The sequence below is a fragment of the Pristis pectinata genome, chromosome 15 (assembly GCF_009764475.1).
Source record: "Pristis pectinata isolate sPriPec2 chromosome 15, sPriPec2.1.pri, whole genome shotgun sequence".
NCBI classification, from domain to species: Eukaryota; Metazoa; Chordata; class Chondrichthyes; order Rhinopristiformes; family Pristidae; genus Pristis; species Pristis pectinata.
In genome coordinates, this window is record NC_067419.1 from 33,953,787 (window position 1) to 33,978,416 (window position 24,630).

Consider the following 24,630-nt stretch of genomic DNA (forward strand, 5'->3'; position numbering starts at 1 on the left):
TTTAACTGATCCTTGATTGAACGTGGCATTGGGATAAGAATCAAGAATTGTAAAGGCATAAAAACAAGTACTTCAGAATGCCCTGACATTCATCACCAGTAACACATGGAATTTGTCTTCTTGCTTTTCTTGCAAAGACTTAAATTAATTGCTTTATTATTTGTTTTTCAGTCCTTTACACTGCAAAGGCACGTTAGTGATGCACTGCAGCTGTACATTTGGCACAGAATTGGAACACAATGAATAAAAATGTAGTTTGATTAACAAACAATGACAGAAGTTATGTTTCAGACCGCACTAGAGAACAATCTGAAGAGTTGTAATAAACAAAAGAGTTGCAGCTTTTTAAAAATCTGAAATAAAAGCAGTTTGATTTGTCAAGTTATTCTTTGCATTTTATGTTTTGATTTTCATGTTGGGGAGGGAAAGCAAAAGATGAACTTGTCTGTATGTTGAAAACTATTAGTAGCTTTTATACCTTTTATGTTTTTTTAACATCTTTCACATACAGAAGTGGTTTTATTCTGGGAGGGAAAATTGCTAATAGCTAGGAACTTATCCAACTGTTGTTGACACAATACTCATAGACACATTTCAAACTGAGAATAAGTTCAAGAAACCAATCATTTCCAGTTTCAGTAATAGTTTATTGTCAAATTACTCCACTCAAAATGAAAGAATGCTATACTGAAGGTGGAACATACAATATAAAATTTTGGCTCACTGATGCACTCGAAAGATAGTATTACCAAACAATACTGGAAGTGGGTGAAGATTTACTTCATTATTGAGTGATTTCCTCAAGCATCAGAAAGGATAATTGTTGTACTTACTATTTTTGTTCTGTGATTTGATTTTTTTAATTTCAATACTTATCAACCAAAAGACATCTGATGTTGCACTGGAACCTGTGATTGATGTGAGTCTGTAAATTAGTTAAAGCTCTCTTGCATGAGGTAATTCACAGGCACATTTGTATTTGCATACTTTTGTGTTTAAATTATTGAATTCTTTTTCCCTAGCTTTTGAGTGACAGAACTCCTCAGTTACACTATTGTCACATAGCCAGTTAGAACAAGTTAAGAAATTAATTGAGAATCAAAGTTGTGTACTAGTGATCAAAACCTCACAAACAAACAGGGAAAAAAAACTATCTTTAATTTCACATGTGTTTCTACTTATTTAAGGAACAAATTTAACATCTCTTAGATAATTTCAAATTTTCGAGAATGTTAATTAGCTGCTTATCTTGAACTTTAACTATCATAGAATCCTAAGATTCATACAGCATGAACACAAGCCCTTTGGCCCACTGAGTCCACATTGACCATCACACCTATTTAAGCTAATCCCATTTTATTCTCCCCACTTTCCCATAAATTCCTCCACCACCCCAGATTCTACCACTAACCTACAGGGGCAATTTACAATGGCCAGTTTAATCTACCAACCCACAAGTCTTTGGGAAATGGGAGGTACCTGGAGCACTGGAGGAAACCCACGCAGTCACAGGGAGAAAATGCAGATGCCCACAGCCAGCAGGTTAGGATTGAACCTGAATTACTGGAGCTCTGAGGAAGCAGCTCTACAGGTTGCACCACTGTGCCGTCCTATTCTATGTGAATAATGTATACTTTTTTATTGGCTGCTTGGAGATTGCAAAAGGATATAAAATATAATTAAAGGAATATAAGTTAAGTCTGGAATATTACTTTAAATTGAGAGAGAAGGGCACAGGGATATTGGTTCAGAATAATAAAATAAAAATTTAGAAGTGATATCTAGAAGTTCTTCGAGGAAAAAGTGACAATGTTAAAACCTGTACCAACAATGTCCAGGGAGAGAGCATTTATTAGAACCTTGACTGGACCAGCTACATTAAATACTATGGTCACAAGCAAAGGTGAGAGGAGGACTGTTTTCCTGGATGAATGAAGCATCAACAGCACAAAATAAGCTTGACACCATTCAGGACAAGGCAGCCCATATTATTGGCACCCCACCATCCTAAACATTTATTGTCTCCAGCATCTGTTAACTGTGGCTGCAGTGTGCCACCTGCAAAATCAATGACAGCTACTTGTCTGAGCTACTCCAACAGCATCTGCCAAACCTTTGGCCTCAACCACCATAAAGGCCAAAGACAGCAGGTGCCTGGGGACACTGTTATTTGCAGGGTCTGCTCCAAGTCACAAACCATCTTGGCTTGGAAATATATTGCCATTCCTTCATTGATGTTGTGTCTAAATCTTGGAACTCTGAAGCCAATAGTAGTGGGAGTTTCTTTAGCAGAAGGACTGCAATGGTTCAAGAAGATGGCTAACCACCTCTTTCTTAAGAGCAATTAGGAATGAGCAATGCCATAATCCTAAAATGAATTTTAAAAAAAACATTCCAGCTTTGTGTGTGATCTTAAGAGCATTTATGAACAAACTCCCAATAGTGAGCCAAAGTGAACAAAAGTATATATATTATTGGTAATTTGCTTCTATTCAAATATAAATATAGAAGCAAATTACTGTGGATGCTAGAAACTTGAATTAAAAATAAAAATGCTAGAAATAGTAAACCAGAAAACAGCTGCAGAGAAAGAAACAGAGTTAACATTTCAGGTCAAAGACGTTTCATCAAAACTTAGGAAGACAACAATAAATATGCTTTAGAATGCAGAGAAAAAGGAAGAAAAGAACAAAATGAAGGATTGAGTTAGTGTGGACAACATGAGACATGAAGTGACAAAAAGGGAATGTACTGCCAGGTAAAACTAGATTGTAATTTGAACAAGTAGAGAAAGAAAGGATCAGTGTTGAGAAGGTGTAAATGAGAAAAGTAGAATCATTACCAAAGAAAACAGTGTGGATTCTGGAAATTTGAAATGAAAACTGAAAATTCTGGAACTACTTATTTTCAAGTTTTCATCTGATAAATCTAATACTGTTCAATCCACAAATGTCACCCTTGAGCTTTCAGTCAACTTTCCATTTAATTCCATGCCTCACTCCCAAACTGATCTCTCCCCTTGACCACCAACATTGTTCCAATGACTTTCAACATATGCTTGTAGAATGGTGCCTCATCTTCCAACGAGACACACCATAGCCTTCAGGACTCAACACTGAGTTCAACATTTTCACATAATAAGCATTTCTAGTATTTTCTATTTCAGATTTCAAGCATCTTCAGTAGTTTCCATTCATGATTTCAGATAATGATTCTGCATATCCCATTCAAACCTCCTCAAAGCTGATCTATTTCTTTACCTGTCCATTACCACTCACTTCTTTGTCATTTTTGTCATTTCTATCATCAAGAAGAACAAAGGCAGCAGGCACATGGGAACACCACCACTGTAGGTCCCCATCAAGTCACACGTCACCCTTATCTGGAAATATATCACCATTCTAGGGTTTAAAATTTCAGGGCTCCTTAGGATATTGTGGGAGTAACCTAACCACTGAGTGCAATAGTTCAAGAAGGTAGCTCACCACCACTTTCACAAGGACAGTTAGAGAAGGGCAATAGCTGCTGGCCTTGCATCTATAGTCATATCCAATAAAATGGATTAAGAGAAACTACAGTATTTCTCTGTCTTCTCCCCTATTATTCTTGTGCTCTCCTCTCCTCCCTCCTCCTCCTGCTTCTGAAAACCTGTTTATCACTAAAAAAAAACAAGTTTTAAAATACTTAAATTACTTTTCCAGAAAGAATGTCTTACAATGCAGTGTATCATTTTTTTCAGTGTCAGGTTGTTGTCTTTATGTCTTCCAGACCCTCGCTCATTATGCTCCTGATTCATTTACCTTACCAAGGCAACCACAACTGGCATGGCAAGGAGATGATATCAATACTGTTGAAAAATATGAAAATCCATCCTCTTCACTGCTTCAGCTACACTCACCCAGGTAGAAATTGACTAAATATCTAACTATAATGAGGTTTATTTTGTTGTAAAGGTACAATATAGGTTGATGTTCTCTATAAAGTGGAGATATCTGAAACACAAAGCACATGATAAATTTGCTCACCTTCAACATGGTAATAGATACATCAGACAGTAACTTATGATCATGTCCATGTACAGTATATTGTATCCATATGCTCTATAGGTAAATGCTTAACAGTGCAGTTGATATTTTTTGACAAAGAATAGCAGCAAACATACAGCATTAAATAATTGAATCAAGCTGCTCATGATGATAAATCATACTCCTTTGCATTTTACTGTGATTTTTAACAATGATTTTTATTTAATTCTGATTTTTTGTTGATAAATTTCAAAACACATAATCATTAATCAGTAACCTGATCAATCACTGAGACACCTTCTCCCACCCCCTGCTCACTACTTGCCATCACAATCTTCCACTTTCTTCTGCGCTTGATAGGATTTCAAGTGAGCTAACACTGACTGGCTATAATTAGGAGAGCTACATTGGGGTGTCCACTTGGTCGCATGCAGCTTTCAGACTGATCTAAATTAGTTCAAAATTGACTCCTATAATTCCACAGGCAAAATGGACTAAACAGGCTTTGTACTGTAATTACAATTTTTTGAGAAGATTAAAGTCAGTGTGTTGAATGTCTCAATCAACTGGTGGTTACAGGTGTCATTGGTAGTAAGCAGATACATCTCAGTAACAAATCAACTTAATTCATGTGCATCAAGAAACATAAAAGAACAGCTTAAAGATTTGTCTTCAGACTGTTAAAGTTGAGCTTTGATCTTGATGCTAAATTAGCTGTGATGGCAAGACAACACCTAAGATTTAAGATGGTATCATTCCTTCGGATTCAAACAACATAAGTAATAAGTTGAACTTTGCTCCTATGTGCTGCATCTCCTTCCAGTTAAAACTTATTTCTACTTGCTTCTTATGTTAATGTACAGTGTCTACTGAGCAATTATGGTCATTTTAACAGATCCAAAAATGGAAAGTCTTTTACTGTTATTTGTTCACATAGCAGAACATTGTCAGCATTATCTGAGGCTACATCTTGGGGTAAGCAAAGCTACATGTCAGAGAAAGAAGAAAAGATCTCTCTGGAATGGTAAGCCCAAATTATGAAGTTCATTTTATATTAATAAAATAACTGAATAGAATAAATAAAACCTTGCATTGTATTTGTCAATAAAATTATCTCCTTAAAACTCGCAATTCAATTTTTATTACTCCTTTAATTAAAAACAAAGCCTTTGTTCAGTTGCTTTAAAGTTCTGAGTGCCACAACAACGTTTTTCAATTTTAATTGATTTTTAGTAACTTTCATTGAAAAAAGATTTCTTATCTTATATAACTGTGGGTGCTATTCATTAGAAATGTACAAAGCATGCAGAAAAACAACATGGCTTCTCAATTATTTCTGAGAAAAGCTTTTTGTTGTACATATTCTATGGTTTTTAAATCTTGTTGATGTTTTCACTTGACCTCCTTACTTGCTTTTAACTTATTGTGAATTCTTTCAAGGAAATTGTGTGTGTTTATTTGGTCAGATTATCTTAAACTGTTTGCCTTTTTGTTGTTGTCACTGATAGGGGCTTTAAAGATGTCCACACTGCACAACTGATGCTGAAACGAGCTCAGAAAATGAAATCCAAGAAAGCAGAGGCTAAAAAATTGCAGGGTATGTTTACATTTCCCCCTGCAACTTGACAGCCATTCAGGAAAGCAGTCTGGAGTGCAAAGAGTTGGGTTCAATTGATGCCTTTTGTGTCAATAAAATTGTTAACTCTTTCATTTATCTGTAATACAAGAGCCTTAAATCAAATGTAAACATGTTTAACGTTTTGACGTCTGTGCAGAAATTCTGTGTTTGATTAGTTTTGCCATAATCGTGCAATTATAACTTTGTATGCATGAATGTAAAGTTAATGACCCACATTGTATTCAGCCTAACTGGTTGCCCTCAGTCGCCGCCAACCACCACCATTCCCTCCCATTCTGACCGCTCACCACCACTCCCATGGCTTTCCTATGGCCACATTTATTTCTTGCAGCTGAATGGCACCAATCAAACTGGAGGCCTTGCTGCCATTGCTACCCCACGAGGAAAAGTGACAATTAGCCCTCAGGCAGTGAATACTGAGCCCCTGCCCGTCGACTGCTGTTATCAAAAGTTTCTGAATCGTTTTTAAATGTCTCATAGTCAGGGACATTTAAGAACACTTAAAATAGATTTAAATACTTTAAAAATGTAACAAAATTCATGTAAAATACCAGAAAGAATTTTAAAAAATCAGAAAAAGGATAAAGTAAAGCAAAATAAAAGCACTGATCATTTCAAACAGGGTTATCAACCCCATTCAAATGAACGGGATCACCTCACATAAGCCCAAGGGGCCAGATGCAAAATGCCTCTGGCCCCCTGCTATGAATACTTATACTCTGCTCTGGATTCAGCACTGGCTTGGGACCTGCAATTCATTTCTGTGTTACAAACACGGGTGCAAAGATCAGAGTCAAGCTGATCCACAAAGAAGACGATACTGGCAGTTCTCCACAGAACTGGTGGATATCTTTATTAATCACTTGTACATCGAAACACAGTGAAATACATCTTCTGCGTAAAGTGTACTGGGGGCAGCCCGCAAGTGTCACCATGCTTCTGGCGCCAACATAGCATACCCACATCTTCCTAACCCATACATCTTTGGAATGTGGGTGGAAACTGGAGCATCCGGAGGAAACCCACGCAGACACAGGGAGAACATACAAACTCCTTACAGACAGTGGCCAGAATTGAACCCGGGTTGCTGGCACTGTAATAACGTTATTCTAATCACTAAACAAAGGACATTATTCAAATGCATAATATTTGTAAGCGTCCTTGCTCTTCTCATATTAATTTAATTATGGCTCTGAAAGTTCTGTCATGTGCAGTCTGCACTAATTTTTCTAACCTTTTCTAGTCCAGTTCTTTACCATCTTCTTGTTCTCTCTCCTTTCTCTCATTAATGATTCCTAGGCATGGAAATTTGAATGCATTGGAAAACAGGTGTTAGAATAGCAATACATGAGGAACTTAATTCTGATTGACCTGGAGCCATTCACATCTGAAATTCATGTAATCACATCATGGAATGATTACTGAATTTAGATGTTGCGTTAGTGTAAAATCACAGACAACAATTTCTGGAGTGTTTAGCAGCAACTCACTATTACTGGTACTTATTGAAGTCATGCCTACACCTATTAAAAGAGAGATGCTCACTTATTGTAACCATTGCTGGAAGTCATTCCAGTTGTTTGGGAATGATTAATCAAACATTGGCAGACCAAGCCCAGAAATGAGCACCTTAATTATCTGACTTGACATTCAGAATAGAAGAGTAGGAGAGAGCACCTCAAACACCCTTGAGCCCAGGAAATGCAACAACAGTGGGTAGAATTTGCCTAAAATGTCAAGGCAAAGAATGATGCCCAAACGATCTGGACACCATGCCAGAAGACCACATGGTCAGCTTCAGTAAATGCGCCAGGAAATCCTACTTCCCAACAAGTTCATCATTGCACACATAATGCTCCAGGTACCACTCCTCCATTTGTAATTTGATAACAATGTCAAATAAAATCCCTGAATAACATGTATCTGCTCCACAGCATTCTTGCACACACTTCTTTACTCAATACTCATTCACTTATCCCTAAGTTTCCTAAAGTTGTCACACTTTGCAACATACGAACACTGCATTCTCTCCAGATGAAGCCAGTCCAGACGAAGAGTCTGAACCCAAAATGTCAATTGTCCATTTCCCTCCATAGATGCTGCCTGACCTGCTGAGTTCCTCCAGTACTTTTCTTGTGTTGCTCCAGATTCTAGCATCTGCAGTCTCTTGTGTCTCCATACAAAATTAGGGCTTAGCAAAAAAAGTAACTTGCATAAAACAAGATATCAAAACATTGAAATTATTCGAAGATTACCCAACAGAATTTCAGCATTGTATCTCAACCATATTTTATATGCCTCAAGAGAATTACTTTCATAAGTCTTGGAATATTCAGGAAAGGGAGGGAAAAATTAGCTGGCAAGGGATTTATTCCATGTCACTCAATATGCCTTTTGGCTACCCGCCCATTGGAGCATCCATGGACATGTCATTGAATTGGCACTGTTCTGCTTTATGAGTAAGTAGGGTGCCGAATGTTAGAAAAAAAATAGAAAAACAAAGTTTCAAATATAGAATATATTCAAATATACCGTGCGGGCAGGCACGTAGTGTAGCGGTTAGCGTAATGCTATTACAGCGCTAGCGACCTGGGTTCAATTCTGGCCACTTTCTGTTTGTATGTTCTCCCTGTGTCTGCGTGGGTTTCCTCTGAGTGTTCCGGTTTCCTCCCACGTTCCAAAGACATACGGGTTAGGAAGTTGTGGGCATGCTATGTTGGCGCTGGAAGTGTGGCGACACTTGCGGGCTGCCCTCAGAATACTTCACGCAAAAGATGTATTTCACTGTGTGTTTCGATGTACATGTGACTAGTAAAGATATCTTATAAGAAGTCCAGCCTTCACAATAATACACTAGTAATCGTTAAACATTAATTTTATTTCTTTCTTCATAGATGCTGCTTGACCCGCTGAACTCATTCATTATTTTGCATTTTTACATTAATGGTTTAATTTAAATTGTAAATTTAAGTGACTGATCTCTATTTCAGAATTATACCCTAAAAGTGCAATAATTCCTTGAATCACAAGCCACAGATGATGATTCTGTAAGACCAGAAATGACTGAAGAGGATTGTCTTCAAAGTTGTATAGATGCAAACGTTCACCATTTGCTAAACCAACATTTCCAGCCAACAAGCAGCCATAGTAAAGGCCTTCAACAATTCATTAAGCATTTTACCTCTCTCTTAACTGCCCCATCACCTTTACTTGTATCAAAATGTTATTTTGCTGCTCTCATCACTGATGTCACTCGTGGCGCAGTGATACCACAATTGGCTCTGAGGTGGAAACTTCTTAGTTTAAGTTCCACACCAGAAATATGAGCACAACACCTAATGATACTTTGGTCCAATTTGGCAAGAAATTGTGATCATTATCCTCAGTTTTAAAGTGCTACAAATGCTGCAAAATGATGATTCTGGTGTATGAGCAAGCTTGTAGCATGAAATTTGCAGGACATTTTTGGGGTGTTTGTTGAACACAATGAACATTTGTCATGTGCTTATAGAGCTGGTAGAAAATGATGACAATCAATGTGCAAAACTAATTTGACATTGTTATTTTGGAGCTCTTACTATAGCCAATTCCTCTCTTGTCCTGGGGTTATTCAACAGCCTTCAGCAACAGGAAGGACCTTCCTCACACGCCCCCCTCCACAACTTACTCGTTAGTTGCTATTTGGTTTGTACTGGCATTTTAAGGCTGTTGCATATGAGTGTGTGGCAAGCAGCAATGCTGCATGTATAAGGTTGAGGTAAAGCATCTGAATGTTGCAATAAGATCCTATTGATGGTGTAATGGGGATATACTGAACTGAGAGGTGCTGAGACTAAAAATGCAGTTCATTTGGTCTTGGCATCTGAAGGTACAGTCATTGAACTGTTTGTATTCTGCAGCTGTTGACATGGGCCTTGATTCCTGGCATTGACCAATTCTTACTGACTGCAGAATGTCTGTCTGGAAGACAAACTATCCCCAAGAGGATACAAGAGATCTCTTTTGTTTGATTCTCTATTTCTCCTTTTGTGGCTCATCCATCAAACTCCAATGCTGTGTTTAAAAACCTTTGCTGTCAGTTAATCACATATCCTTATCCTTGTGTATGTTTTCAGGCCATCCAATTTCATATAATTGACAAAAATGCCATTTTGTTTTCAATCCTCGTTTGAAAATCTGATGATATTAGCCACTTAGAGACACTGAACCTCAATTAAAGAGGCACTTGCATGTAGCTAATTGGATCTTTGTGATTTGCCAAGTAGATTTCCAGATTGCAGATGATTTTGTTTTCGTCAGTTTTGTCTTACTTTCAAGAACTGATTTTTTATTATTACTAGTTTTTCTTGGATAAAGGAACAGGAAAAGCCATAGCAGCCACCCAACAGAAACCTGGCCTATCAAATTAGCAGCAGGGTGTACAGGTGAAGAGTCATTTCCTTGCATCCTCAAGAGCTTCTCCAGACCTTTGAAGCCTCCTGCAACACCATCTGCTGCCTTGAGGAACAGAATGATGGGGGTTGGGGCAAGTTATGCTTTGGTCATGCTTTTAAAATCACCATTTACTTACTTTTCCACAAGCTTTAGCAGTCTTTTAGCAACAATTACCCTGATTATTGAGTCTACAGCATAGCTATAAAGAGGTTGCTGATGCCCCATTTGCTTTGTGTGAGGCAAGCCTTTTTATTTTCATGGCTAGACTCCTGACCTTTGACCCACCCAGAGAGTTTTCTCCCAGACTTTCTTTGCCACGAGTATTCTCTGCCATTTGTGTTGGGTGTTTCAACACGTGGAGATCTTTTGTATCCCAGTCTGGCAGGGGATAGAGTGCATGACGATGTATTCTTCAGAGAACTGTCCTCCTCCAAAGAAAGGGTAAAGGTTAAGGGTTAGGATGGTTTGACAAAATGGGCATTAATAGATGAAGTCTTGGAATTGCAACAGGTAATTGTTAAGTTTGCTGAATAATTTCTGAGATGTTGGGAAGATGACAAGTAACAAGCAGATACCCTGCATGGTTATGCTTCCAGCTTTCCCTTACCTGGAGCTCATGGCTGTGCTAGGGCTACTAACCTACAGACTTCCTTACTTGGGTATGGGCCACATTTTCAAGTGCACATAACTTCATCCATTCCCTGACATTGTCCATTGGTTTATAGTAATGTAGTGGTAATATTTAGAAGTGGAGAAGCAAGATGAAATAAAGAAGGTGAACTGGTGAATTTCCACCCAAAATGATATATGTAAAGTGAGGAAGGAGTGATAATAATTGGTGGCAAATGCTCAGATGTGAGGTGAGAGTGGTGACAGTGCATAGCATGAAGTGTGCAAAGGAAAGGTGAATGTGTTCAGTTTGTTGCAGCAGACCTGTCTGATTATTGACTGATTTGATGGGATTCAGAGTCCACGTGTTTTAATTCTTCTTGTAATATTTGTCAAATTCAGTCAACCTTATTTTACTCGTAGTTGGGGCACGGGGGGTGTGCAAGGAGTGGGGTGGTGAGTGGGTCAGCAAATTGTTCATACTTTACAAGAATCAACAGGTCACACTGCAATTAATCACGGTGTCTTTTTTGTTCATTTGTGAATCAGGCTGAATAATTTCTCTGCTATCCTTATCCTAGACCCAGTAGCTCGATTGGCTTTGTTCAAGAATAAGAAAAATAAATACCTTCCCACAAAATCATCAAAGAAGATACGTGACTGTGTGAAATATTTTAATGGTAAGCAGAAACAGCAGAGTTAAACCTAGTGATTTGAGAGACAGATCTTGGATTAAGTAATTATATGCATTGATTCGTGTTGTTAAATAATGGAGTACAAAATCAAGTTGGACCACAATGAAAGATGTCTCGCATCACCTGTTACATTTCCTGCCCAGTATTCAGTTCCATTGAAGCCCATTAGCATGTCAACCATTTTGCAATACCAAAGAAAATGAATTTTTACCTCTTTACCTTTTATGTAATATTTTATGAAGTCATTGACATAAGTAGAAATAATGTGAATACTGTAAATGAGTTAAAAGTTCAATATAATTCATTCTTGCATCTGTTATATACTTTCCATATACAATTTGGACTATCAGTTTTAACAGCCTTTTATCAGGAGAAAGGATGCATTCAAAGAACACGAACATAAACTGTGGTTCGATCTTGCCCACCGTGCATACCTTTGATTATACCTGATCCCTCTTTAATAGATAAACTGTTGGATTTAAATACATCTTCCCCTAACATTGGTTTATAAATTCAATTCATTAAACATAAAACTAAACTATTAAATCTATTGTCCTTCCTGTTATTACATTGAAAACATTTGACTCGAACATATGGGGTAAATTTATTCCTTGTTCAATATTTACCAGTAGTATAGAACGTAAATAGCATGAGAGAATTAAAACAACACCACGATATTGTGTACCATAAACCATATTGAACAACTGGAAATAAAAATATGTGAGCCTTCCAGCACAGTCACAGCTCAACTTGAGCCAGAATGGTAAGGGGTTCATCAAATAAAATGTCCTTCAGTAGTTCTGAGTCTTAATAGTCTTGGAGGTATCCTTGAAACCTATTGATTAGAGTCTTTACCAACCTCAAGCAAGGCAAGTGTTATTGAAGGGGAAGTCATTTTTGACTTAGAAAGGAATGTAAAAATGATGTCCTTTATGGGTCCAGTATCAGTATTGTGTAAGCATCTTCTGCAGCAATGTTCTACCATGCAGGAGATCAAGTTATGCACAGTACGATAGGCCTTACAAAAGGAAGGTCTTTCATCCATAATCTACAACTATTGTGAATACTGGAGATTGTAGAGGAAGTGGCCTTGAGAGGGGTCTGGTTATATAGTGGAGAGGAAAAGAGGGTCACAGGAGGCCAGTTGGAGAAATGTGTCTGGTGGAGGTGTTGGGTGGGGCTGTTTGGTTAGGAAAATAAGCAGGTAGGGCTTGGGCAGTCACTTGGCGGAGCAAGAGTGACAGGACATGGGAATGATTCTGGGAAGGAGGGTTAAGCGGAGGATATCAGCACCAAGGGAACAGGAGAGCAGGTAACGGGATTGTCCACTGAGAAAGATCACTTAAAGAAAAACCTACTCAGGAAAATATGGATCAACAAGTGCAGTCTTAAGGCTCTTGCGTCTTCAAAAAAAAATGGATGCCTTGATTCCCCAGAAGCAGTGTGGATAAGATGGGGCCCTTAAGTAGCACCAGAGAGGGCATCTCTCCCTGGTTAAGGATAACTCCCTGGGTAAAGTTCACACTGCTTTCAGGCTCGTGTGTGCAGAACAATGTGTACAAGTGACATTGAAACAAGCACAGCATGCCATTTGACTTCCCTGAATACATTCCAGCCATCATATTCATAGGGGATCTGCATCTAATCTTCAGAGATGTGTTCTAAATGAAATGAGTACCTGACTGTAGTTAATAACTGAATTTTTTAAAAAATATAATTGTAAAACACTTGAATTTCTCATTGTCCTTTTAATATTTTTCATTTATAGTTCTTTAATAATAGACCAGATTTTGTGGCCCCGATACTTAATCTCCACTCACTGTCTCCCCACATCTGTACTTGCCACATCTATATGATAACCGACCTAACTTGCTTGAAGCATCTTGGGCTTTGGTGGCACAATTTAAATAGTGCCAGCAGCTTCAGTGATGCACTACGAAGCTCTGCTTCAGAACTCCCAAGAGAGCCTCACGTCAGCTTTGCCCATTGTAAAAGTCACGAGATATATATGACAGTTCCAAGATACTTAAAAACTATTAAAATTAAGTAAGTAATTTTTTAAACTTATAAGTATTATAACATTGAAAGAGGTAAACTAAGAAGATTTAAAAACATTTTATGAGAAACAATAAGCTAAACTAAAATAATGTAAAAAAAACAGTCCTGCATTCCCCATTAAATTCAGTGGGGTCTCAGATCCTGTGCCAGGTTCAATCTGGTGCTGGATCCAAGAGGTAATTCCCTAGCGCAAATGCTGGGGAATCCATGGGGAGTCCTGTGATAGAATGAACTGACAAATTCAGCATTCGGAATCTGTCAGTGCATTCAAGAACTCCACATTTGGCAGCATATCATGGGCTTGCTTCCATTTAAAGAGGTATGCTCCAGTGGTTCCATTCAAAACCTTCAGCATTTATCCACAAGATCTGGGCCATTTTAAGTCTCATTACGATTTTGCCTTTATAAATGATTTTCATAATCTCCTTCATTTTATGGATCAACCTCTCCATCTTACAAGGTGGAGCTTCATTTTCTGAAAATTCCTATATTCTACAGCAGCAATAAGAAAATGTCTCACTTAATTTATATAAAAAAAGTAATTACACACCAGTATCAGATTAAAAACTGTAAAAATCAACCTTCCAGGATTGTGCTTCCTTCCAGCTGCTTCACTCAGTGCTGTTATACACATGTCCATGATCTATGGCGCTTCATCCTCCAGGCTGTAACAGGAAGTATGATGACATTCAATATTGGGGCTCAGTAAAGGGAAAAAGATGGGGTCTTGGGGAGGGTGTAGTATTTGGGGTAGGTTGGGCAGGAACAACAATGCAATGAATGCCCCACTCAATTCTAGCTTTTTAATTAGATTTGTCATACTTATATTTAAACTCCTCCAACAACTATGCCTTTGCCAGTTTTTTTAAAAAATGAGAGATTGGGATTATGCAACATGCATATTTTTTAAGAAAGATGACTGGAGGCCATCAACTGTCAAATCCAATACTAAAGCAGTTAGAATAGAGAGTTAAAAGTGTTGAAATGAGAAAAATTTGTTTATGAAAGCTGTTTTACAATTCGTTTCACATCTGTGAAGGACAGTTGTGTGTAATCAAGGAGTGAAATATATAAGTTTGTGAAACTATGGATTTAATGGCTCTCTTAGGGTGTAAAATGATAGGGACTTCAAGCAGGTAGATATAGCCAGCAAAATCTAGAAAAGAACTAGAATAACATAAACACATGGAGTTGGATAACTTGGAAAAAATCTGTGTTGTGTTTGCGTTAATCATCTCCAGAAGAAATCCAAACTAATACTTGAAACATAAGACTTCTTGGAGAAAGCAGTAGGGCCCGAGGCATTGGTGATCTCAAGGAGCGCTCTATGGGTCAGAGCCACTTTTCTGGCAGAGTGCAAGCCCAGTTCACAGGATTGCCTCTAAGAGAACTGTAAAACACTCCAGGAGTTGTGCTGTCAATGCACATAGTATTTTGTTCATTTTTGATTTTTATTTAAATGCTTTGTCACTTGCTAAAATATAAAATTTAAAGTGAAGCCTGTACTAATTTTCCAAGCAACTAAATTATGTTACTGATTTTCTGAAGGTTTATAATGTCATTTGCATTTTGTTTTATATTAACCATCCATAGTAACCATGCATAGTGCCTTTCCTAAATAAAAAAGTAAAAATTAAAAGTAATTCACAAATGGAACATGCCAACAAAGGTTCATATGTTTACAGCTCTGTGTTGTGTGGAAATGTGATTCAAATCCCATTGTACCTCATAATATTTTTACTTCTTTGTCCTGCAGTATAACTTGGGTAAATTGACAAAAATATGATCAAATTGGAGACTATGGAAATTGTACATCACTTTTAATAGGATTTTGACTCCCACATATTTTAATATACTATATTGTAATAGTGACAAGAGTTCAAAAAGGCCTACTATAAAGCACCTTGGGACATCCTGAAACTGATGTGAATAGAGCTATAAGTAAATACAAGTCTTTCAGTGTTATTTTGTTGTGAACCGGAACTCTGGGTAAAATAGAGTTGGTGTAATGTCTTGCAAAATGACCAAAAGTACTATTCTACCCCTCATTCCTTAATGGTGAAAACAAATATACATTGCAGATATCGTACATGACACCAAAGCATGGTTCAGAACATTATAAAAAGTTGATGCTTCTGTCTTATGTTATTATGTTTAATTCAATGAATTGGCAGTGTCATTGCTCATAGTTTTTCTTCCGTAATCAAGATGGTGGCAGATCATCCAACCATTTACGTATAGAACCTGCATCAGTATTGTGGCAAATTGACATGTGAAACAATTGAATGTGATCTTCACTGAAGATGTAGCCGGAAAGCATAAGTGCTTTGTGGATTGAAAGTTTGCAGTGTATTTAGTATTTTTCAAAGATACAGGAAGACTAACTATTGAAAAATTTATCCAGCTCATTGATGTTCCATGTTTATAAAATATAGTTAATTTTCTTTTATTTCTGATATTTCATGTTTGATAATGTCATTTGGAAATATGGCAGTCAGACCAACTGAATACTGTAGGGTTGCTTTTCCTGATACTTCAGCCCCAATTCAAAAATTGAATGCTAGGTGTGGATGTGATGGCAAGCAGCATGCTTACATTAAATCACTGTGTGAGGCCTGGGGAGATTTTAACTCCTGCGATTCATTACTGTATTCCACCTCTTGCCCAAAACCCGATGGGAATGACTTGGCTTGGTGGGTGGAAGCAGAATTTCGGGTGGCTGGAGACCACCTTCAGGGACTCCAGGGCACAGTCTGTTGAGACAGGGGAGGTCCAAAATTTGTGTATGGGCTAGAAAAGCACTCATATTCTTTCTAACCCATAAGGAAACAATTATTTTAAAAATTCAGATAAGCAATGTTGCTCGGGCTCTCTCGGTACTGATCTTGCTTGCTGCCGTTTTCTTCTTTGGTAGATGTAGCAGTGGTTGGGATTCATATGACTGAGGGTTAAAGGCAGATCAAGATCCTATTTGAGTCCTAGGATCCTCATGTCTGCATTTTGAGGCATCAAACATCCAGACATTAAATTAGTGTCGGCTGAAGCTGCAGTGGGAATGAGTAAGTAATCCTCTATTTCAGCCCCTGCATTCACTTTTCTCATTGGGCATGGGGTTAAAGTCAGACTTTTATGCTGCAGCTTTCAGTTAGCGAGACTTCAGAACTAGAACCTTTCCCTGTGAACAAGCAATCATTTCAATAAAGGTGTGAAGTTAGCAAATATTAAGTTCCATTGTCCATTTCATTAATGCACTGTAGACTAGCTCATGTTATTTTAAGAAAAGTTGGCTTTTAATAGTGGCACCTGGATAGTCTTACTGTGGGATTTAACCTCATAATTAAAACCTAGAAATTACACAACAAATATTGGAAGTAGCCAGCAGGGCATACAGCAACTGTGATCAGAGAAATAGAGTTAACTTTTATATGTTGGTAATCTTCTAGATTCTGATGAAAGTTCATAGACCGGAAATCTTTACATATGATGCATGAATGTGTTATTTGTGGATTGTTATGATTTTGAAATGCTGTAATTTTCACATTAAGGAATAAAGCAAGGCAAAATCATTGCAATACCACCTGAGAGAATATCTATTTAAAAGCAGTTAGTTTAATTTTATAAAGCAAATACTTGCCAATGTCCACTTTTGCCCTACACTTTTTCCCTTTGAATGATAGGCTTTGATCTCCACTGAGCTGTTAATTTTAGCAAGTTTTCCGAGGTGCCAGAGTATTTAGACTCTTTTCTAAGCTTTGTTAAAAATAAACATGGAAATCTCCCTGCAGGTGTTTTGATGGCCCCAGATCAGAGCAAGATTTCCTGTTTTAGTTACAAAAATATGCCAAACTTCAGTTGATGGAAATGGCTAAAAAAAAGATCAGCAAAATCAGTTGATTACCAAAAACAAGATCATATTAACTATAATTTTTGTAAATAAACATAATACATTATAATTTTATTATTATGCCTTTATTATTTTTGATAAATAAGACTTAGCTACAAATCAGCAATCCAAGACCATCTACCACCACCTCCTCCCACTGCACCATTCGTTAAATGTTGCACTTTGAACATTGAAATAAAATGTTTTTGCAACTTTCGTATAATTTTGAAAATAGATGATTGATTTAATATGATTTTATCTTGATAGTGAAAAATAATATTTTACATAATTTGGAATATGTTATAACAATTTTAATAAAAGTAGCAAAAAAGTTATTTCAAGATGCATTAATCATTTAATATGATCCAATTGCTCAAATCATAAATGAACATTATTATTCTGCTGGTGCCAGGGTGAATATAAGAGGTGAGAATGTTTCATTCTAAAAAGGCATCCTTGAACTCAGAATCTTTATACAACCACTAATGTTAAAATGTGCGATGTAAAGCTTTAGAGTTCTCCAGAACCACTTTCAGAGATGTTAATCCAGAAATTTTTCTCAATATACATTTTTGGGAATGAAGCTTCAGCTGCAAAAATGTCTTTGTTGCAACCCAGTTGCCTGTTAACTACTATACCCTGAATGTTTATTCAAATTATTTCTTTATACATATAGATAAATACATAAAGATCTTAGATTAACAACCATAGAAGTGTGTCTATTAGAATAAGTAGTGGTGCTCTTCACAAGTATTTGAAAATGTCTTGGACAAAATTTAACCTGCAGATGACCTTGTCTTGTTTATTCAGTAGGGAGTTTTGAAGCAATGCATAGACTGTCCATTATTCTCCTTTTTGAGAAAATTAATGGCAGATGGTCTTGACCTCAATGACTGTCACTAACTTAGCACTGAATGCCTTCATTCTTTAATATCACGATATTGTTTCTGCTGCAGAGATAGTGACCTCCGATTGTACAAGCTCCCTGAGAGATCCACATGATAAGTCTATGTGCACATTTATTTCTGTTAGAAATATATACTATTTCTATATATACTTAAATTTGCTAATCCAGTTGTCTTTCAAAAAATGAATAGTGCTGATTCAAAGTATATAGCATAAAAAGAATATAAAACCAAAGCTTTTTGACAGAATTTCTTTCAGTCAACTGTCTAGTTAGCCTTCAGTTAATTACATGGTTTTCTGCCACTTGTGTTTGGATTTAGAAGAAAGGGAACTGAAGTCTCAATGCCAATGACATAATCCTGTCCTGCCAAATGAGAATTCTAAGCTGTTTATTTAAATTCATTGTTGTGTCTGTATACTTGTCAAGGATCTGGACATTTCATTGATTTGATCATGTTAATTTTGTAATTTTGGTCATAAAGATTCTTAAAAATAAAAAGGAGGCATAATCACTGAAGGGATGCAAGCCAGATGCTATGTGTCAGTCAGCACAAAGGATAAAGGGGTGCAGAGGCCATTTATTCTTACCAATATCAGTTTAAATAAAAGCAGCTTTACTAAGAACAAATCTGATAAGAATAAGATCAACTTTGATCACATATGGATTTCTGCCTTTCCCATTTCATTTCTTTGGCTGTGAAATCCTTGGGGGGAAAACCCCTCTTTTGATCAGAGAGTTACATCTTTAAATTTATTCTAAGTGCCGTGCATCAAATGTCTCAACATCAGCTGCCTAATAAAACTTGCATTTATTTTTTAGTTTTCTGCAGAGTTTTCTTTCAAACATGTACAGGTTAAAAATCATTTAATATTAAGTAAACATTTTTGTGCTATGTTAATTACATTTTTTGCATGTGAAAAAATCTACTTTTAAGAATGAAATGCAGTTACTTAATTTTAGTATAAGGATGTCAATATGGATGATTTTCTCAATGAAATCTCTATTCCTGGCTGTAATATAGGGATCATGGCCAATAATTAAGGCTCTGCTATAGAGTATTCAGCTGTTTTTTTTCAGTATTTTGCTTGCCCTTGACTGAAGGAGATAGTTGTCATAATTTATTCTGTTTTTTCATTCAGTGCCTGAAGAACCCAGTCACCAAGACACAACCTCAGCGGAGTTGCTACCAACAAGCAGAGAACTAACTTATCAATGGCTTCACACACAAGTTGCCAACTATGAAGAAACTAATTCCAGAAATAAGAAACAGTGAGATCTTCTTTGTTTATTTAATTTTGCTACATGAGTGAGATAAATGATTCCTGTGTAGAGAGACGGGATGAGGATAGATATTTAACTTAACACAATATAAAACTGCTGTGTGATTGGCTGCCTATCACTGACGATTGACAGATTTCTCAGTTTCATTTAAATTTAGGCCTCTTCTATATTCCGCTGATGATCTGCAATGTCATTACTTTTAGCCAATTAAAAAATCTACTAAATTTATTGTCCATACAAACAGCATGATTGCTTTAAGAAATGCTATTTGGTAACTGCTATTGACCTAGATATGTCAAATGATTCATTCAAAAATATGAGCTTTCTGCCTCATGAAACAGATGTCACTATGACTGTACATTATTCGGCCAAGTTTTATCATCTTTGTTGAAGTCGTATTCCGGGCTAAGGTATAATGACTGTTAACCGCTTGTGATCACTGAAGCTGAAAAGATTTGAAGTTGATACTCTTATTAAAACAAAATTGGAATTTTCATCATAGCAGGTTAATGCTAAGTATGCGAGGACAGTTACAAATATTTTGAAGATAAAGTAGAAAATTGCTGGTCCATAAGATGAAACAGTTTTAGGCAAATGGAGAACACATGAAAAATCCCAACCAGAATCAGGTTTATTATCACTGACGTATGTCATAAAATTTTTTGTTTTGTGGCAGCAGTACAGTGCAAGACCTAAAAATTACTATGAGTTACAAAAATAAATAGCGCAAAAGAGGAATAACGAGGTAGTGTTCATGGGGTCATGGACCGTTCCGAAATCTGATGGCCGAGGGGAAGAAGCTGTTCCTGAAACGTAAAGTGTGGGTCTTCAGGCTCCTGTACCTCCTCCCCGATGGTAGTAACGTGAAGAGGGTATGTCCCAGATGGTGAGGGTCCTTAATGATGGATGCCACCTTCTTGAGGCACCGCCTTTTTAAGATGTCCCCAATGGTGGGGAGGGTTGTGCCCATGATGGAGCTACAGCCCTCTGCAGTCTTTTTTGATCCTGCATATCGGAGCCTCCATACCAGGCGATGATACAACTAGTCAGAATGCTCTCCACCGTACATCTGTAGAAATTTGCAAGAGTCTTTGGTGAAATACCAGATCTTCTCAAACTCTTAATGAAATAGAGCTGCTGGCATGCCTTCTTCATGATTGCATCAATGTGTTGGGGCCCAAGATAGATCTTCTGAGATGTTAACACCCAGGAACTTGAAGCTGCTCACCCTTTCCACCGCGGACCCCTCAATGAAGACTGGTTTGTGTTCTCCTGACTCCCCCTTCCTGAAGTCCACAATTAATTCCTTGGTCTTGCTGACGTTGAAACCAGAAACTCTTTTAGATATCCATTGCTCCTTCTGAATGTTTGAAAAATAATTGTAAACCACCTGATAAATCACAGTGACTGAAATACTGAAAGATGTACATTCATTTCATGGTTCCAACAATAAATGGCCCCATGGTAAATAAGTCAACTATATTGAGGAAATTGTGATAAAAGACACCTGCAAGATTCAGTAGGTATCACCATTGAATTGCTTCTGTGCTTTAAATGATGCAGGATTTAAACACCTAAAATGAGGTGAGGCCAGGATATCCAGGTATGTTCAGGGCATTCAGTAAACCAAGTTTGACACTGCACTGTGTTTACAATCCATTAGAGGAGTAAAGTGAAATGTCACCTGTAAAGAGTCTCACTTTGCTCTAGAGTTATTCTTTGAATCCAGGTATCCAGTTGCAAGTTTAGCAGTTGTGCCTGGCAGTTTCAATTCCCACTGTAACTAATTCTGCAGTGTAACAGCACCATCCCTTCTTGACCACAGTCCATTCAGTGACTGGACAGGTAGAATTAAACAGTGTTTGTAAGAAAATGTTTTTGTTTTAATAAAGAAAGTCATTTTTGTCAAGAAATTGGCTGATTTGGGAGAAGGATGACTTTAGAGGTCTGCTGTTAGAAAATTCATTTGTGCACAAGAGTCAAAGAGTGGAAAATTGGGTAGGTTTGGGCTAGGGCCAGATCCTGGGTGTTGTGGGAGAAAAGCCTGGCAATTGGGATAAGGGCACATGATTGATTCCAGTTGACAGAGGATGGTTGTGAGAATTGGTTTCATTGAGGATCAGGTGGTGAAGGCATCATTAGTTGGGGTGGGAGGTGTTGGTGGGCTGGCTTTGATGGGCCAGGGAGGTAGCAGTCTTCAACGATAGTCTTGGTATTGGAGTACAATGTGTTTGTGAAAATTAGAGTTGTAGTGAATAGTTTGGGCATTAATCACAGTCATACATTACCAAGGCAGGCCCTTTGCAAGCCATCAATTACCTACCTATCTAATCCCATTTTCCATTAATCAGGCTATAGTCTTCCAAGAAATGTGTTTCAATTGCACATCTCAATGATGTGAGAATACCTGCCTCCACCACTCCTTCAGGTGGTGCATCCTAGATTTCAACCACTCTCAGGGTGTAGAAATTTTTGCCCCAGATTTCTCTGTCTCTCCAACCCCTTACCTGAAACCAATATCCACTGGCTATGGAGAGCTCAGCTAAGGGGAAAGCTGTCTGACCTACCTCTGTCCATTATAATTTTAAATAAAAATTTTAATTATAAAATAAAAAGTTGGGGGTCTCTCAGCCTTCTCTGCTCAAAGGAAAATGAAAACCAGGCTATTTAGTCTCTCGGGTTATGGGGAAAGAGTGGGGAAAGGGGAGAAATGGTACAACTCTAGGAACTGGCATTGGACTAATGGGCCAAAAGACCTCCACCTGTGCTATCATAACTCTGAGATTCTATGATTCAATCATATAATTGTTAATGCTTTGTAAATGTTAATTTTTTTCAGGTTTCACAGCTGGGTTGGTTAACTGTTAGTTTTTTCCTCCGTCTTTTGGTCAAGACTTCTTCTGCAGCCATCCCTCCCACCCCCTAAACCCATTCCCTCCCCATCCATGTGACAACATTATACTGCACAGAGCCTTATCACTGGGCATTGGGCCAACTTGGGAATGCAAATTGATAATGGCAGTCATTTGGTACTCAGTACGTAGGCCAACCTCAAACTCAGGCAGCTCACCACTATCAGCAAATTCTGACACACTAATTTATATATTCTCCTGATAACATGATATTACATTTGTGATAGTTCCAATCCTTATAATTCTAGACCTCCTCCAGCGGCTGCAGAATAGAATTTGGGAGACATCTGTGAATAACATGAGGGATGGTGACTTACACCAGTTCCAGACTGAGGGAGCGTAACATTTCAGAGACAGTTAAGCAAACTATCTGAGTTGGCCTCTTGGCACCAGTGCAGGCTTTTGTTGGAGGGAGAATAAAATTATCATCTTTGTAAGCCAGGCCCACATGTGGCAGACCTTTCGCTACTCCCAAAGGGCTGTGGTGTACAATTCCCACTGATCTGTGGGACCGCAAACTACGGGAAGTCTTGTAATGGTTTGTGTAAGCTTGAAGTGTATGTCTTGATCATTGTTTCAGTGCTTTGTGCAAATTAGTGTGTTTTTTGAAAAAAGAAAAGAAAACTTGAAATAACATCACAAACTGAAATAACAATAATAAAAATTTAGGTATGGCAGCCCAGGTTGTGTGGCTAAACTGTAGAGGAAGCTTATGGATTATGATACTGTCTGACTGAAAATGTCTATATTAAATAACCTCTGTCTTGAATTGCTCCAGCTCGGGTACATTGAATTAAATAGCAAGTCTCGTTCGACTCATGACGGAAGAAAGTATCTGAATAGTCACCTTGGTTATGCCTGATTAAAAGATCAGGACAGTATAACTGATGGTTTACAGACAAAAGGAGCTAGAGTGGGATACTGAAAGGATTTCCTGAAAGGAATCTGATTCAACAGATGCAATGTACTTGCTCTCTGTGAAGATAATAGAATTAAGGGTATCAAAATGACAGCCAAAAAACTGATCATCGCATCTTTGATTTGGAGGTTACCCAGAATAGGAAAGAGAAGAGTTGTGATGTTGTGGTTGTGGAAAATTCAGTAATTACAGGGATAAGCAGCATCCTTCAGAAATAGATTTGAGAGACCATGGTTTGTGACCCACCTGATGTCAGGATAAGGAACATCTCAAACCCAGCTTGAAAACAGAAAAGAGATGGTGGTTGTTGGGACCCACAGCGTGGGGAAGGGCAGGTACAAAATCCTGTTTAAATAGTACCAGGTGCTAATAGTTACCTTTAAAGACAGGATCTCAAGTGTTATAATATCTGAATTATACCTGAGTCATGTGCTTGTTGGTGTAGATGATGAGAATTACAAAACTGAACATTTGGTAGTTTGATAGGTGCAGGGATTAGAGTTTCCATTTGTAGCCAAAATGGAATCAAAACTTTAGGAATGATTTTTGAATTGGAATGGGTCCAAGATGCAAGTGGAAAAGATAAATAGAGTGCTCACAAGGACTTCAAACGTGTAAGTGTTGATTTGCAGATTTTAGAGATGATGATGGATTAGAGATGGTGGGGTAGAGGGCTCAGCCAAAACAGCGCCAAGACAGTCATGAGTAAATGCTTTGGGTTAACAGCAAATAGGGAAAATGATATGAGGAAATCAATCTCTTGATAAATGAGGATATATCAACAGTAAAACATAGACTGGAGACATCAGGTAGAATTAAGAATTGAAAAGTATTTAATAGTGTAGTGAGAGTTGTATTTGTCCTCCTGGATAAGAATGTGAAACTGCAGAATGCATAAGAGCAGAGTGGCTTAAGTAGAGAACAATTTGTCTGCAACTAACAATTCACAAGGGAGTAAACCATATAGATTTGTTAATAAGTAAAACACCAGATCTGGATTACGGGGTAAGGATGCATTATCCAATATTGATAATAAATGATCAAGTTTAATGTAACATTGGAAAAGGGGCAAAACAAATGCTCTAAAGGTTCAGGATTTGGGTAAAGCTGATTTTCATGCAGTGAGGAGATTGTTTAGAGTAAAGTGAGCAAATTTGTTCATGGCATGATGAGAGAAGATCAGTGGAATTCATTCAACAATAATTTAATGTGACACAGAAAGTGTTTATATCCTTAAGGGGCAAGAAATCTGTTTGTCAAAAAAATAC

At 37.5% G+C, this 24,630-nt stretch overlaps 1 protein-coding gene across 1 annotated transcript in view; it reads left to right on the top strand.

The window, feature by feature from the left end:
• Positions 1-24,630, top strand: part of lrriq1 (leucine-rich repeats and IQ motif containing 1) — a 140,969-nt gene that overhangs the window by 100,001 nt on the left and 16,338 nt on the right. Inside the window, exons 20-24 of the mRNA XM_052030327.1 lie at positions 3,769-3,902; positions 4,963-5,049; positions 5,534-5,622; positions 11,289-11,387; positions 19,390-19,519. Of these exons, the coding sequence (XP_051886287.1) occupies positions 3,769-3,902; positions 4,963-5,049; positions 5,534-5,622; positions 11,289-11,387; positions 19,390-19,519 (539 nt within the window). The remainder of the gene's footprint in view (positions 1-3,768; positions 3,903-4,962; positions 5,050-5,533; positions 5,623-11,288; positions 11,388-19,389; positions 19,520-24,630) is intronic.